Source organism: Schistocerca americana, chromosome 6 (genome assembly GCF_021461395.2).
Source record: "Schistocerca americana isolate TAMUIC-IGC-003095 chromosome 6, iqSchAmer2.1, whole genome shotgun sequence".
In the NCBI taxonomy this organism is placed as follows: Eukaryota; Metazoa; Arthropoda; class Insecta; order Orthoptera; family Acrididae; genus Schistocerca; species Schistocerca americana.
In genome coordinates, this window is record NC_060124.1 from 292,124,699 (window position 1) to 292,140,482 (window position 15,784).

The 15,784-nt window shown below is 47.2% G+C and overlaps 1 protein-coding gene across 1 annotated transcript; it reads right to left on the bottom strand.

Annotated features, from left to right (window-relative positions):
* Positions 1 to 1,814: 1,814 nt before the first annotated feature.
* LOC124620100 (vegetative cell wall protein gp1-like) lies at positions 1,815 to 2,687 on the bottom strand. The gene has a single exon (XM_047146768.1). The coding sequence runs from the start codon at positions 2,685 to 2,687 to the stop codon at positions 1,815 to 1,817; it is 873 nt and encodes a 290-aa protein (XP_047002724.1).
* Between the last annotated feature and the right edge of the window lie 13,097 nt (positions 2,688 to 15,784).

The following is a 15,784-nucleotide window of genomic DNA, read 5'->3' on the forward strand; positions in this document are numbered from 1 at the left end:
TTCTCCTGATAACGACGTCCTCTTGAGTAGTCCCCGCCCGGAGATCCGAATGGGGGACTATTTTACCTCCGGAATATTTTACCCAAGAGGACGCCATCATCATTTAATCATACAGTAAAGCTGCATGCCCTCGGGAAAAATTACGGCTGTAGTTTCCCCTTGCTTTCAGCCGTTCGTGTTGCCCTTGCAACTACTGAAAAGGCTGCTGCCCCTCTTCAGGAACCACACTTTTGTCTGGCCTCTCAACAGATACCCTTCCGTTGTGGTTGCACCTACGGTACGGCTATCTGTATCGCTGAGGCACGCAAGCCTCCCCACCAACGGTAAGGTCCATGGTTCATGGGGGGGGGGGGGGGGGGGGGAGATATTTTACTTATGAAGTGTTAAAATGCAAATCTTAACACCAGAGTCCAGAGACATGATGGTCATCGTCCTTATCGATTTAATGACATTCTTGATTTATTTGAAGGGTGTAATGTTATTTCTAACGTCCTGTGTGACACGTTTTTGCAGAAGAGAATGGTTCGGCATTACCAACCGCCACATTAAAGAAACCGTCGTAATTATAATCTAGGATGAGGGACAGGTATGTTAGCTGCAAGTCACTCGAGGTCAACTGAAGAAAATGCTTATTGTGAAAAGTGATAATCTGTGTATAAATAAACGTTGAAGTTATGTATTTGCGCAACAAATCAAACAAATGAGAGATGTATGGACTGTTAATCGTTTGCCCCAGGTGTGCTCTGCGCACGCTCTGCTGAGCACAGCTTTGTTTTCTCTGTATTTCCCGCCTAAAGGTGCAGCCTGTGCCGAGAGACGGAATTCCAGCCGCTATAAAATACTTATCTTCGAGTTTAAGAAAACGATTGAGAGAAAGAAATGATTTTCACCCATAGTCTGATATCATCCTTCAGTAAAGAACCAAATTTCTTTTCATTATTCATCATAGTTGCTGTGCTGCATGAAATTGAGTAAAGTATTCTACAAAATTTTAAAGAGTATGCAAAGGTAAAAATGCACTGTGTTCACTTTGCATATAGTTGATTCTAGCTCATACATTGCTGTGTATGAAATGTGGGTAAGATACGGAAATTTTATTTAAAATTGAGAGCAGAACGATATCTCATGTTGTTCTACAGATATTGATTTTTATATCCTGTGGACAGTCACGCTCAGTGTGCCCATTTCTCTCGCTGTGCATAGCGAATCATGTGGTCATAAGAACTGTCGTATTTCATAAACGATTCAGGATAACAAAACCAGGCTTTTTGCAAATGATTGAGTGCAGACGCGCACATATATTATATTATAAATACTCGAAACTTTTTTTATTCACCGGGATATGGGAATGACTCGTCCTCAGCAGTGAGGCAGTCGGTGGAATCAGACACGTAAACAAAGCAGCAGCACTTAAGAAAAAATCAGAAGCTGCGTTTAAACACGTCCTCAGCGTCTGGGGAGTGGAAGAGAATAACGAGTTAACTCGTCCACAGTAATCAAAGAGTGAAGAGAACGCGTTTGCCTTAAGAGTACAATGCTTTAAGGGAAAACACAGATGGCGGGAGAAAATGCCAGTTTCATAACTGGCAGAGATATTTTCGTTTCTTTTCCTCGTGCATACTTTCTGCCGATTTCAGCTCTGTTTCAACAAGTAGCATTATAGCTCTTTCCTCGCACGTCGATAAGAACGTTAAACCAGATAACAACTCCCGGAAGGATTAGAACTGCAGAATTCTGCGGTTGCCAGCCTCGTTTTTAGAGCCAGACTGATACAAAATTAACTTGTAGCGGATGACTGATGGAGAGTTTTTCTGTCATAACGAGCGGAAGGCAATTATAGCGGTCTGAGCTGCCAGGGTGGCGCTGATGTGGCGTGAGATAGCGCCGCCACCTGGCTGGACGTAAAGCGCCGGGGCACGGCAATCACGGCGCGGCACGCGCCGGCCGGCGCCCGCGGACAGGGGCTCCGTGACTGGGACAGGGGCTCCGTGACTGGGACAGGGGCTCCGTGACTGGGACAGGGGTTCCGTGACCGGGACAGGGGCTCCGTGGCCGGGACAGGGGCTCCGTGGCCGGGACAGGGGCTCCGTGGCCGGGACAGGGGCTCCGTGGCCGGGACAGGGGCTCCGTGACTGGGACAGGGGCTCCGTGACTGGGACAGGGGCTCCGTGACTGGGACAGGGGTTCCGTGACCGGGACAGGGGCTCCGTGACTGGGACAGGGGCTCCGTGACTGGGACAGGGGCTCCGTGACCGGGACAGGGGCTCCGTGGCCGGGACAGGGGCTCCGTGGCCGGGACAGGGGCTCCGTGGCCGGGACAGGGGCTCCGTGGCCGGGACAGGGGCTCCGTGGCCGGGACAGGGGCTCCGTGACTGGGACAGGGGCTCCGTGACTGGGACAGGGGCTCCGTGACCGGGACAGGGGTTCCGTGACCGGGACAGGGGCTCCGTGACTGGGACAGGGGCTCCGTGACTGGGACAGGGGCTCCGTGGCCGGGACAGGGGCTCCGTGGCCGGGACAGGGGCTCCGTGACTGGGACAGGGGCTCCGTGACTGGGACAGGGGCTCCGTGGCCGGGACAGGGGCTCCGTGGCTGGGACAGGGGCTCCGTGACTGGGACAGGGGTCGTGGCCGCCGCCCGCGTTCCAGGCGAAAGTGGCGGAGCTCCGGACGTGCCGCGCCTTGCATGTCGCATTACGAAGCTCAGCAGTTTACTGCAGCCATCGAAAGCGCTCAGTTTTTCTGTCTGAGGTGTTTACGACCATTTCATTATTTTGCACCGCACACCCTCCGAAATTGACAAAATGCCATAAAATGTTAATTTTTCATATTTGTCATAACGTGTAGCAATGGTTCAACGCGCTGTTAAATTATACGTTGTCGTGTTGGAAGTCAGATCTGGAAGCTGGGGAGATCTGTAGAGACTGAATAAGAGTCCCTAACCGTTCTTTCCACGAACTTGTCTTCTAAAGTTGTGTACCCAGCGCAGAAGAAAGCTCGACGGTAGTGAGATCTTCTTCGGCGGAGGCCGCTATGCTGTCATCTCGAAAATGAACCTGTGAGTGTTCTTCATATGGGATGCCACTTGCCCAGGTTAGTCTTTGTACCTACAGACGGCAAGATCTGTAGTACTGACAATGCTGTTAGGCGACACCTCTCATTAATTTATCCTCTTTGTTTATATTTTAAATAATCACTTTTTACACAGTCTTCTACGACACTTGACATAACTTTCTTAATAATACGGTAACTTTTCTGACAACTTTCGATACAGAGGACGACATGTCTGTCCGAAATAGAGACACGGGTCCGTCTCTGAAGAACGCTCGAAACAGTTTGACTAGCACAGCCGAAGTACTTCCTCTCCCAGACGCGCCAAAGTGACCCGAAAGTATCCGAAGCACTTCGGTTGCAATATCGTTATCAACAAAAGCAAAACGAGGATAATGGAATGTAGTCGAATTAAGTGGGGTGATGCTGAGGGAATTAGATTAGGAAATGAGACACTTAAAGCAGTGAAGGAGTTTTGCTATTTGGGGAGCAAAATAACTGATTATGGTTGAAGTAGAGAGGATATAAAACGTACACTGGCAATGGCAAGGAAATCGTTTCTGAAGAAGAGAAATTTGTTAAGTGTCAGGAAGTCGTTTCTGAAAGTATTTGTATCGAGTGTAGCCATGTATGGAAGTGAAACATGGACGATAAATAGTTTAGACAAGAAGAGAATAGAAGCGTAGCATGGAGAGCTGCATCAAACCAGTCTCAGGACTGAAGACCATAACAACAACAACCACCAGTGAAATGTAATAAACAAAAACGGTAGACTCTTACTGTGGCCATGAGAGTTTGTCATACTGAAAACTGGGCTAAATACAATGAGAAGTATATAAATAATTAATAGGAGAAGTTAAGCGGTTTGTCACCTAACACCCTATCGTGCCGACCAATCAGAAGCAAGTTCAGTACAAGTGGCGGACTCTTCCACGGGGATAGAAGATACTGTACCATCTGCTTCTTGTACCTCACTCCACTTTTGTACCATATGCTGCTTCACGTTTATCATGCTGCACCAACGCGAGCTTCTAGCAAGATAAAATACTGGTGGCCACTTCTCAGGATTTAATGGAAACAACTGTAATGTTGCTCTGAGGTGACTACACTTGTTCATCACCTCTAAATAAATGGGCCGTTTTTTATGTATCGCAATTTGAAACATGTACAAAACACTATATCCCTTTTGTTGTTATTTCTTAGAGTGCAGAAGCTAATATACTGAACCACATAATCAATACCCAGACATCTATCAGCGGAAATTAGTGTGGAGTGTGTCCGTACTTCGTCCTTATGACAGTTTGCACTGTGCTAAGAACACTTTCAGCGAGATGTCTATGGAGGATTGGTAGGACGTTCTTCCTCAAGAGCCGAAACAGAGAGGGTAGCGATGTTGGAAGCTGGGGATTCGGGCGAAGTCGACGTTCTACCCCATCCCAAAAGTGTTCCATTGAGTTCAGGTCGGGACTATGGGCAGGACAGCCCGTTTCAGGAATGTTGTCCACAAGCCATTACCTCGCAGATGCTGCTATGTAACAGGCTACATTGTCATGCTGAAACGAACAACCATCGTCTCCGAACAGTTTTTGTTTCGTAGGCAGTACACAGTGCTGTAAAGTGGGCTCATATCCTTCCGCAAACAGCGCTTTTATCAGCCCGAAAAGGCTACCACACTAACCACGGAAAACAAGCCCGTACTGTAACGCCAACTTCTCCGTACTCCAGTGTTGGTAGTACACTTGCTGGCAGGTAACGTTTCCCAGACCCAAAACATTCCGTAGGATTCCACGGGGTATAGCGTGATCCATCACTGCAACTAAATTGTTTCAGTTTCCACTGTCAAGTGGCATCGCCCTTTACATTTTGTATACCACCTCAGTCTTACTGCCAAGGAACGCTTTGAGTGCGAGGTCGCGGAAGGCCAATGATGTTTACTTCACTCAGCGCCTCACATATTATCTACTATGCAACCACACTATTGGCTACTAATGACAAGAAGGGGCGGGACTGGAGATATCCACTGGGGAGCACAGCATGAGGCTACGAAGCGTAGTTGAACTGCTTATTTGACGAGTAACTCACAACAGTGCTACAGTGCTAATGGTGGCGATACACAGTAGATCAATGCTAACGATAAATCAAACGTTGTCGAGTCAGAAAGGAACCCAAAGAATTTTACAGAGTTAGAAAGAAGTGGCAGATGAAATATTAGCGTTTCTGCAAGACGAGTTAGTGGAATGTGTGGGCAATGTGCATGAGGAGTACAATGAGGACGATACGTGCTTAATAAATGAAAGTCATGTTGAAACAGGTGTCGAGCTATGTAGTTCATTTTCTTTGTCGGACAGGGAGCCACTAATCCTGTGTCCAGCACCTCCTTTAATACTACCGGACCACTAATCCTCACATCTCCTGGAAAATTCATTGTATAGGGCTCTCCGGATGCTTTCATCGCACAGTGCACACTAGTGTCCTCGTTACCTGTCTGCCGATTATCAGTCGTTCCAGCAGCTTGCGTTCCTCTGGACGAATTTCTTCTAAGAACTTGATGTAAGCCAGATATTACTGATTCGTCCATTAGAACTACCCATTAAAATTACCCTCCATCTAATATTACAGAAAAAAACTAATAATAATTGCGAGAGAGAACTACTAATGACTAAACGTGAGAAGAATGGAAAAAAATAATAAAAAGAAGAAAGAAAGAAATTTGTAATCGTTACAGAAATAAGTGGAGCACGTGACAAGTATTTCGACAGTTTTTGGGTAACGTAAGTAATCTGTATGTTTGGGGTACACATCGTCCACTCTCCTTTTTACACCATTTTCAGGAGTTCCGTAGATGCAAAAGCTGGTCGATAATATGCTAGAGTATTTGACATCTCACCACTTTTATCGTACATAAGGTACTGAACATGTAGTACGCCGCCAGCGTCTACAACAAACACGTATCTCGTTGCAGCTAGCATCGAGTCATCAACATCAATCATCATCAGTTATCATCTGCATCTGCATCTTCTGAAGACCATTCCTTGTGGGCGCAATCTTTCTCCCCTATTCTGTGCTGTCCTCATTTTTTTTCGTAATTATCGTATTTTGTTACTTATAACAAATCTTTATATTTTCCCTGGCATTCCTTTGGGATATTTTTCCATATTTTTTCCTTCAATATGTCTGTTAAAATCTTATTATATCTCAGTAAATGTCCAAATGTCTTTTTATTACTACTCTGAGATTTCTGCCATATTTTCGGTACTCATAAGAGCTTTCTGTCTATTATCAACAGTGTCTAGTTTCCACTCTCATATATGACGGTAAGTACAACGAATTTATTTTTTATGTCGTATGTGTATAACGATTTATAAAATGTCTTGCGCCAGGGTTCCTTCTGGCAAAGCAGCACGCTCCCGTGAGAACTTCATGGGGAGGCTGTCGGAAGACGCATCAGTAGGTAAGTGGCACTGCTGCAAGAAGACGTATTCAGTACGCTGGCACTGCAGAAGTCGCTGTCCAGGGCCTCTGTAAGGAGGAGAGGCTACATCATTACACCACTGATAAGCACATGCGGTTGATGAGACGGCGGGGAAGAGAGGGTAAATGAAGACATTGTCGTTTTACTGTCATGCCAGAACCTCGATATTGTCGGGAATTTGAGGACATAAGTGCTGCTGTTTCAACAGCAGCAGAAGATGGTTCAAATGGCTCTGAGCACTATGGGACTTAACATCTATGGTCATCAGTCCCCTAGAACTTAGAACTACTTAAACCTAACTAACCTAAGGACATCACACAACACCCAGCCATCACGAGGCAGAGAAAATCCCTGACCCCGCCGGGAATCGAACCCGGGAACCCGGGCGTGGGAAGCGAGAACGCTACCGCACGACCACGAGATGCGGGCAGCAGCAGAAGACCAGGATTGTACACTACTGGTCATAAACATTGGTACACCACGAATATGACGTGCTACAGACGCGAAATTTAACGGGAAGGAAGAAGATGCTGTGATATGCAAATGATCAACTTTTCATTCACACAACGCTGGCGCCGGTGGCGACACCTACAACGTACTAACATGAGGAAAGTTTCTAACCGATTTCTCATACACAAACATCAGTTGACCGGCGTTGCCTGGTGAAACGTTGTTGTGATGCCTCGTGAAAGTAGGAGAAATGCGTACCATCACGTTTACGACTTTGATAAATGTCAGATTTTAGTCAATCCTGATAGCGGTTTATCGTGTCGCGACATTGCTGCTCGCGTTGGTCGAGATCCAATGACTGTTAGCAGAATATGGAATCGTTGGGTTCAGGAGCGTAATACGGAACGCCGTGCTGGATCCCAACGTCCTCGTATCATTAGCAGTCGAGATGACAGGCATCTTATCCGCATGGATGTAATGGATCGTGCAGCCACGTCTTGATCCCTGAGTCAACAGAAGGGGACATTTAAAAGACAATAACCATCTGCACGAACAGCTCGACGACGTTTGCAGCAGCATGGACTGTCAGCTCGGAGACCATGGCTGCGGTTACCCTCGACACTGCATCTCAGACAGGAGCGCCTGCGATGGTGTACTCAACGATGAACCTAGGTGCACGAATAGCAAAACGTCATTTTTTCGGATGAATGCAGGTTCTGTTTACAGCATCATGATGGTCGCATCCGTGTTTGGTGACATCGCGGTGAACGCACATTGGAAGCGTGTATTCGTCATCGCCATACTGGCGTATCACCCGGCGTGATGATATGGGGTGCCATTGGTTACACGTCTCGGTCACCTCTTGTTCGCATTGACGGCATTTTGAACAGTGGTCGTTACATTTCAGATGTGTTACGAGCCGTTACTCTACCCCTCATTCGATCCCTGCGAAAGCCGGCCGGAGTGGCCGAGCGGTTCTAGGCGCTACAGTCCGGTACAGCGCGACCGCTATGGTCGCAGGTTCGAATCCTGCCTCGGGCATGGATGTGTGTGATGTCCTTAGGTTAGTTAGGTTTAAGTGGTTCTAAGTTCTAGGGGACTGATGACCTCAGAAGTTAAGTCCCATAGTGCTCAGAGCCACTTGATCCCTGCGAAGCCCTACATTTCAGCAGGATAATGCACGATCGCATGTTGCAGGTCCTGTACGGGCCTTTCTGGATACAGAAAAAGTTCGACTGCTGCCCTGGCCAGCACATTCTCTAGATCTCTCACCAATTGGAAACGTCTGGTCAATGGTGGACGAGCAACTGGCTCGTCACAATACGCCAGTCACTACTCTTGATGAACTGTGGTATCGTGTTGAAGCTGCATGGGCAGCTGTACCTGTACACGCCATCCAAACTCTGTTTGACTCAATGCCCATGAGTTTCAAGGCCGTTATTATGGCGAGAGGTGGTTGTTCTGGGTATCGATTTCTCAGGATCTATGCACCAAATTGCGTGAAAATGTAATCACACGTCAGTTCTAGTATAATATATTTGTCCAATGAACACCCGTTTGTCATCTGCATTTCTTGTTGGTGTAGCATTTTTATCAGCCAGTAGTGTATACGTAACACCACACCGAGAAGGGCGTTCTCAGTCATTACCAGCCGGCAGCCACAAGAGGTGGTCACTGACAGTCTGCAAGCCGGGATGAATTAGCAAGTCACCGCCAAACTCTTATCTTCACCAGCTGCAGGCCGCAGCCCTGCCCCGAATCTGAACGCTGGCGACTTACAAGGGAACATACCCAAGTGCGAATAAATGATTTTGACGAAACTTGGCGGGTAAAATATTGCAATGAGTGTTTTTTGGTTTGTGCCTAATCTCTCTTTTAAGGGAGAAAAAACATACCCCGAAACGGAAAAAATGGTTCAAACTGCTCTGAGCACTATGGGACTTAACATCTGAGGTCGTCAGTCCCCTAGAACTTAGAACTACTTGAACCTAACTAACCTAAGGACATCACACACCTCCATTCGGGAGGCAGGATTCGAACCTGCGACCGTAGCACCCGCGGGTTCCAGACTGAAGCGCGTAGAACCGCTGTCACAGCGGCCGTCCCCTCGCAACGTAATTTGGCGTTCTAGATTTAGATGGAGTAACTTTAAAATGATGATATATATAAAAAGGTTTTCCATATAGAAGTTGGTATTTAATTAACATTACATGAGCGAACATAGCTGACGGTGCATCACCTGTTATATAAGGCGACCTGTTAGTAGTGCTTAGCTTGTTTGTTTGCCAGAGACGTAGGTGGGCAACACCCTGAACGGAACTTTGCGGCGGTTTAAAAACTGTCCGACTATGGTTTTTAGGTCGATTTTCACGCTTGTTTAGGCAAATGCTGGGCGGATCCAGAATCTCCACCTCAGTAACGACAGCACACAAACACACACAATACGATGAGACGCAGACCTTAGTTTTCACGTTTCACACGCACAGAATGAGGCACATGAGTTTCCTTCCTCAGGTTAACCGAAGACTGCGGCTGTAGGAAGGCCAGTGGCGCACAAAATTAAAATGAAATTTTGAAATAGTTTGATCAGAGAATCCCGTGCGACAGAATAAATGCTAGGAAATTGAGATTAATAATTTGGAATTCTTGTGGTCCTTAACGAAACCGTGGATGGACTTTTACTAACCGAGTGCGGCAACGGATAACTGGAAAATGAAAACTGAGTGAGGTGGCGCAGTGGTTAGCACACTGGACTCGCATTCGGGAGGACGACGGTTCAATCCCGTCTCCAGCCATCCTGATTTAGGTTTTCCGTGATTTCCCTAAATCGTTTCAGGCAAATGCCGGGATGGTTCCTTTGAAAGGGCACGGCCGATTTCCTTCCCAATCCTTCCCTAACCCGAGCTTGCGCTCCGTCTCTAATGACCTCGTTGTCGACGGGACGTCAATCACTAACCACCACCACCACCGCCTGGAAAATGAAAGGTGAAGAACTGATGTAGCAGCTGGTTAAAATGTGTACCAGATCATGTGAAAGCCAGCTCGTGCTTTTCTGAGATAACATCCTGAAAGCAATTAATAAAGAAAGTCAGGTAAATGCAGTATTTTTTGACTTCCGAAAAGCATTCGACTAAGTCCCACACGTATGCTTATTGTCAGAAGTGTTGTGCTATGAGGTAGTGGTGACTAGGTTGAGGAGGTCTTTGTAGGATGCATGCAGCATGTAATCTTGGACCGAAGTAACTTCAGACGTGCCCCAGAACCCTTGCCGTTCACGTTGTATACTAATGACCTTGCAGACAAAATTAGCCCAATCTCCTAAGATGGCAAGCTGTGTTCGCACGATGCTGCTGTGGCATTTAAATTGTACAACGAGCTCAGCTCGCAAACGCGCGCTTCACTGTACGAATGGAGCAGTTCAGTTTGTAGCTAACAGATGGATCTTAAATGAATTATACACGGTCCAGTCACATTAATACGATCGACGCCTATGTTAGATGTCAATGCAGTGGCGGATACAGAAAAACCTCAAGAAGGGGGTGTTGAAGATGTCTTGAGCTACCTTTACTTTTACCGTAATAAAACAATCAAGTCACATACAAAGTTTAATTATTTAAATTGATTATACACGTATGCAAGACAATGCCATCTTATAAAAAAGTTACAGTTGTGGTCCTCCTCTTTAAATGATGAATTCTATGCACTTATTCTTCCTGGAAAGGTGAGTGTTAGCAGAGCTAAGCCATTAAGTCGATCCTCCTCCGTTGTCGACCTCAGCCATGTCTTTGGACGCCGCAATGTTGAAAAACTTCGTTCTACTGTAGCAACAGATGCAGGTAGACAAGCCAATATTTTGTACAGCGTGTGAAAAGTAGGATAGTCAGATCCAGGACAAACAAACAACGCTTTTGCTGAGAAATTACACTCCTGGAAATGGAAAAAAGAACACATTGACACCGGTGTGTCAGACCCACCATACCTGCTCCGGACACTGCGAGAGGGCTGTACAAGCAATGATCACACGCACGGCACAGCGGACACACCAGGAACCGCGGTGTTGGCCGTCGAATGGCGCTAGCTGCGCAGCATTTGTGCACCGCCGCCGTCAGTGTCAGCCAGTTTGCCGTGGCATACGGAGCTCCATCGCAGTCTTTAACACTGGTAGCATGCCGCGACAGCGTGGACGTGAACCGTATGTGCAGTTGACGAACTTTGAGCGAGGGCCTATAGTGGGCATGCGGGAGGCCGGGTGGACGTACCGCCGAATTGCTCAACACGTGGGGCGTGAGGTCTCCACAGTACATCGATGTTGTCGCCAGTGGTCGGCGGAAGGTGCACGTGCCCGTCGACCTGGGACCGGACCGCAGCGACGCACGGATGCACGCCAAGACCGTAGGATCCTACGCAGTGCCGTAGGGGACCGCACTGCCACTTCCCAGCAAATTAGGGACACTGTTGCTCCTGGGGTATCGGCGAGGACCATTCGCAACCGTCTCCATGAAGCTGGGCATTGCTGCGAAAGGTGGATATACACTGTACTAGTGCCGACATTGTGCATGCTCTGTTGCCTGTGTCTATGTGCCTGTGGTTCTGTCAGTGTGATCATGTGATGTATCTGACCCCAGGAATGTGTCAATAAGGTTTCCGCTTCCTGGGACAATGAATTCACGGTGTTCTTATTTCAATTTCCAGGAGTGTATTATGACTTACTATTATTAATACTATTATTAATACTTCAGAATCGACTGATCACTCTCTCTTGACCAGGCTTCACACTTGCTACAACTAGGACTTTTTACTTATTCACTCCCCAGTCTTAATGTTTCTGCTTTTGAATGTAAACTAGCCTCCTGTTCCGCTAATAGTCCGTATTTATAACGCCACGTATCGAAGGTTCTCTGTACAAGAAAACAGTAGAATATTCGCGACCTTTCTCGAACAAATGCCAGACAATAACGTGTCAAAATCACTAGAATGACCGTGACTTTTCTCATAGGTATGTGTTAACAATACAGGGTGTTACAAAAAGGTACGGCCAAACTTTCAGGAAACATTCTTCACACACAAATAAAGAAAAGATGTTATGTGGACATGTGTCCGGAAACGGTTAATTTCCATGTTAGAGCTCATTTTAGTTTCGTCAGTATGTACTGTACTTCTTCGATTCACCGCCAGTTGGCCCAATTGAAGGAAGGTAATGTTGACTTCGGTGCTTGTGTTGACATGCGACCCATTGCTCTACAGTACTAGCATCGAGCACATCAGTACGTAGCATCAACAGGTTAGTGTTCATCACGAACGTGGTTTTGCAGTCAGTGCAATGTTTACAAATGCGGAGTTGGCAGATGCCCATTTAATGTATCGATTAGCACGGGGCAATAACCGTGGCGCGGTACGTTTGTATCAAGACAGATTTCCAGAACGAAGGTGTCCCGACAGGAAGACGTTCGGAGCAATTGATCGGCGTCTTGGGGAGCACGGAACATTCCAGCCTATGACTCGCGACTGGTGAAGACCTAGAACGACAAGGACACCTGCAATGGACGAGGCAATTCTTCGTGCAGTTGACGATAACCCTAATGTCAACGTCAGAGAAGTTTCTGCTGTACAAGGTAACGTTGACCACGTCACTGTATGGAGAGTGCTACGGGAGAACCAGTTGTTTCCGTACCATGTACAGCGTGTGCAGGCACTATCAGCAGCTGATTGGCCTGCACAGGTACACTTCTGCGAATGGTTCGCCAACAATGTGTCAATCCTCATTTCAGTGCAAATGTTCTCTTTACGAATGAGGCTTCATTCTAACGTAATCAGATTGTAAATTTTCACAAACATCATGTGTGGGCTGACGAGAATCCGCACGCAATTGTGCAACCACGTCATCAACACAGATTTTCTGTGAACGTTTGGGCAGGCATTGTTGGTGATGTCTTGACTGGGCCCCATGTTCTTCCACCTACGCTCAATGGAGCACGTTATCATGATTTCATACGGGATACTCTACCTGTGCTGCTAGAACATGTGGCTTTACAAGTACGACACAACATGTGGTTCATGCGCGATGGAGCTCCTGTACATTTCAGTCGAAGTGTTCGTACGCTTCTCAACAGCAGATTCGGTGACCGATGGATTGGTAGAGGCGGACCAATTCCATGGCCTCCACGCTCTCCTGACCTCAACTCTCTTCACTTTCATTTATGGGGGCATTTGAAAGCTCGTGTCTACGCAACCACGGTACCAAGTGTGGAGACTCTTCGTGCTCGTATTGTGGACGGCTGTGATACAATACGCCATTCTCCAGTGCTGCATGAGCGCATCAGGGATTCCATGCGACGGAGGGTGGATGCATGTATCCTCGCTAACGGAGGACATTTTGAACATTTCCTGTAAAAAAGTGTTTGAAGTCACGCTGGTACGTTCTGTTGCTGTGTGTTTCCAATCCATGATTAATGTGATTTGATGAGAAGTAATAAAATGAGCTCTAACATGGAAAGTAAGCGTTTCCGGACACATGTCCACATAACATATTTTCTTTCTTTGTGTGTGAGGAATGTTTCCTGAAAGTTTGGCTGTCCCTTTTTGTAACACCCTGTATATGTGCTAGACAGAAACGTATAAAATACGATGACGAGGACGCGCGTGCTTCATAGGAAAGTGCAACTACACCGTGTGTGGTAAGATGACGCTTTTCAGACAGCAAGACAACTATGGTGCATAACACGGCCTTAGATGAAAGGGATGAACGACGGCTGTGGAGATACGTACGAACGAACAGACGCACAACTGTTAAGCAAGTGTCCGGTCATCAACCGAGGGACTACCAACATTCTCTCTTAAACGTCCGTTCGGCGAATGTTGCTGCGTACGGGCCTCCGTAGCAGGCGCCTTGTTCATGAACGTATGCTGGCTGCTGTTCGTTGGCGAGGAAGGCCGGAATCTGTGCGCCAGTACCGCAACTGGAAGTACAACAAGTAGCCTTTGCAGATGGATCACGTATCTGCTCCATCGGTCAGGCGGCCATTGTCGTGTACGGCCCTGAAACTATCATAGGGAGGGTCCAGGCTGAATGTGGGGCGTTATGGTCTGGAGAATGTTTTCGAGGTTCCCTGGGTCATCTCGTCATTCTGTAAGGCACAATGGGTCAACACAAGTATGCATCTATCCTTGGGGACCATGTTAGACGTAGTTTGGTTTTCCTCTGCGCGATGCCATCTAAAGGTAGGACAATGCCACGAGTCCGCAGTGTACGTGCGTGGTTCTGAGAGCATCAGAAGGGCTTTAACATACACCCCTGGCCACCAGACTGCTGGGTTTAAAAGCCAATTGCGAATCAGTGGGACTACCTCGACTGGACCGTTCGCGGCATGGAACCCACTGCAGCTGTCCTCGGCACTGTATTCGGTGTGGCTCCACATCGCTGTCGGTACCTCCCAGAACCGCACTGACCCTCTACGTCTCGCAGCGATTCGCGCCGCAAAAGACTTCTGACAGATAGTCACATTTATTTGACTGGACCGTGTAAAAGAAGCTCAGACCGTATGTGTCACGACGAAGAGTGCAGTTCACGATAGGCGACTATGAACGAGAACCACCACTATGGGACTTCAGGCAAAACCGTGGGCTCTTTGCCAGTGCACATATCCCAATCTCAGAAGAAAGAGAATGCCTCAAAAAGTGTTACGTGCTACTGAAGAGAAAGAAGTAGTGACAGTGCGTTCCAGTCTAAAAAGTGTCATGTTGTCGCACCTTTAAAAGACTGTTTTAAGGTCTACTATACTCGAAAGCCGGCCGGGGTGGCCGAGCGGTTCTAGGCGTTTCAGTCTGGAACAGCGCGTCGGCTACGGTGGCAGGTTCGAATCCTGCCTCGGGCATTGATGTGTGTGATGTCCTTAGGTTATTTAAGTTTAAGTAGTTCTACGTTCTAGGAGACTGATGACCTAAAAAGTTAAGTCCAATAGTGCTCAGAGCCATATACTCAAAAAATCATACTTGTTGATATCTGAAACAATCGTACTAGCTGATACAGGGGGAATCCCAGGATGGTTGCGACGTACTTCAAGGGGCTATAGAGGGTATCTTGAGGAACAAAAGAGTATTGGAAACTGTATTTGGAAACGTCATTTAATGACGCTACAGAGCACCGAAGTAATGTGCGCTAGCGTCTGCCATTAAGCCATCTCTTTGGCAGCAAATGTGTTTGTACGCTGAGGGACCGTATGCGGAACGTCTCGCAATGTTGTTTGTCATGTAGTAATCGCAGCTGATTGCTGAGGTCACTGGTGGAGAAGCTAGTGTTAGCTGCTACAGAGATACACATTGTTTCCTATGGATGCCTTGGTGTATGACGGTTTTGGACAAGGTTTGTATCTACAGTTTATTCTTTTCCTATACACCGAAAAACTTGGAGAGTTTAGAGCGTTCCAGGAGATGGATGTGGATGGAAACCGATATCCGAAAATGTCATCCACCGAGGCAACAGCGCATTGCATTCGTAGGAGACGTCCACGCAGCTGCTAGTCCCATTATCTCCGCTGGCGACTGTGGCAATCAGTCGCGATCAGTGAATAACAAAGAAGATTGCGAGAGGTTCTGCACATGGCCCATCAGCGTACAAAGCCACATCTGTTGCCAAAGAGGTTGCCTAGTGGCAGGCGCCGGCGCCGGCGCCTAGAACTTCGACGCTCTGTAGCGACGTTGGATGGCGTTTCCAGACACAGTTCCTATTCTCGATTTGTTTCTCAAGCCCTTGAAGTGTGTTGCAACATTTCTGTGACACTTTGCATATTAAATCTAATTTCACAGTACCCAATAG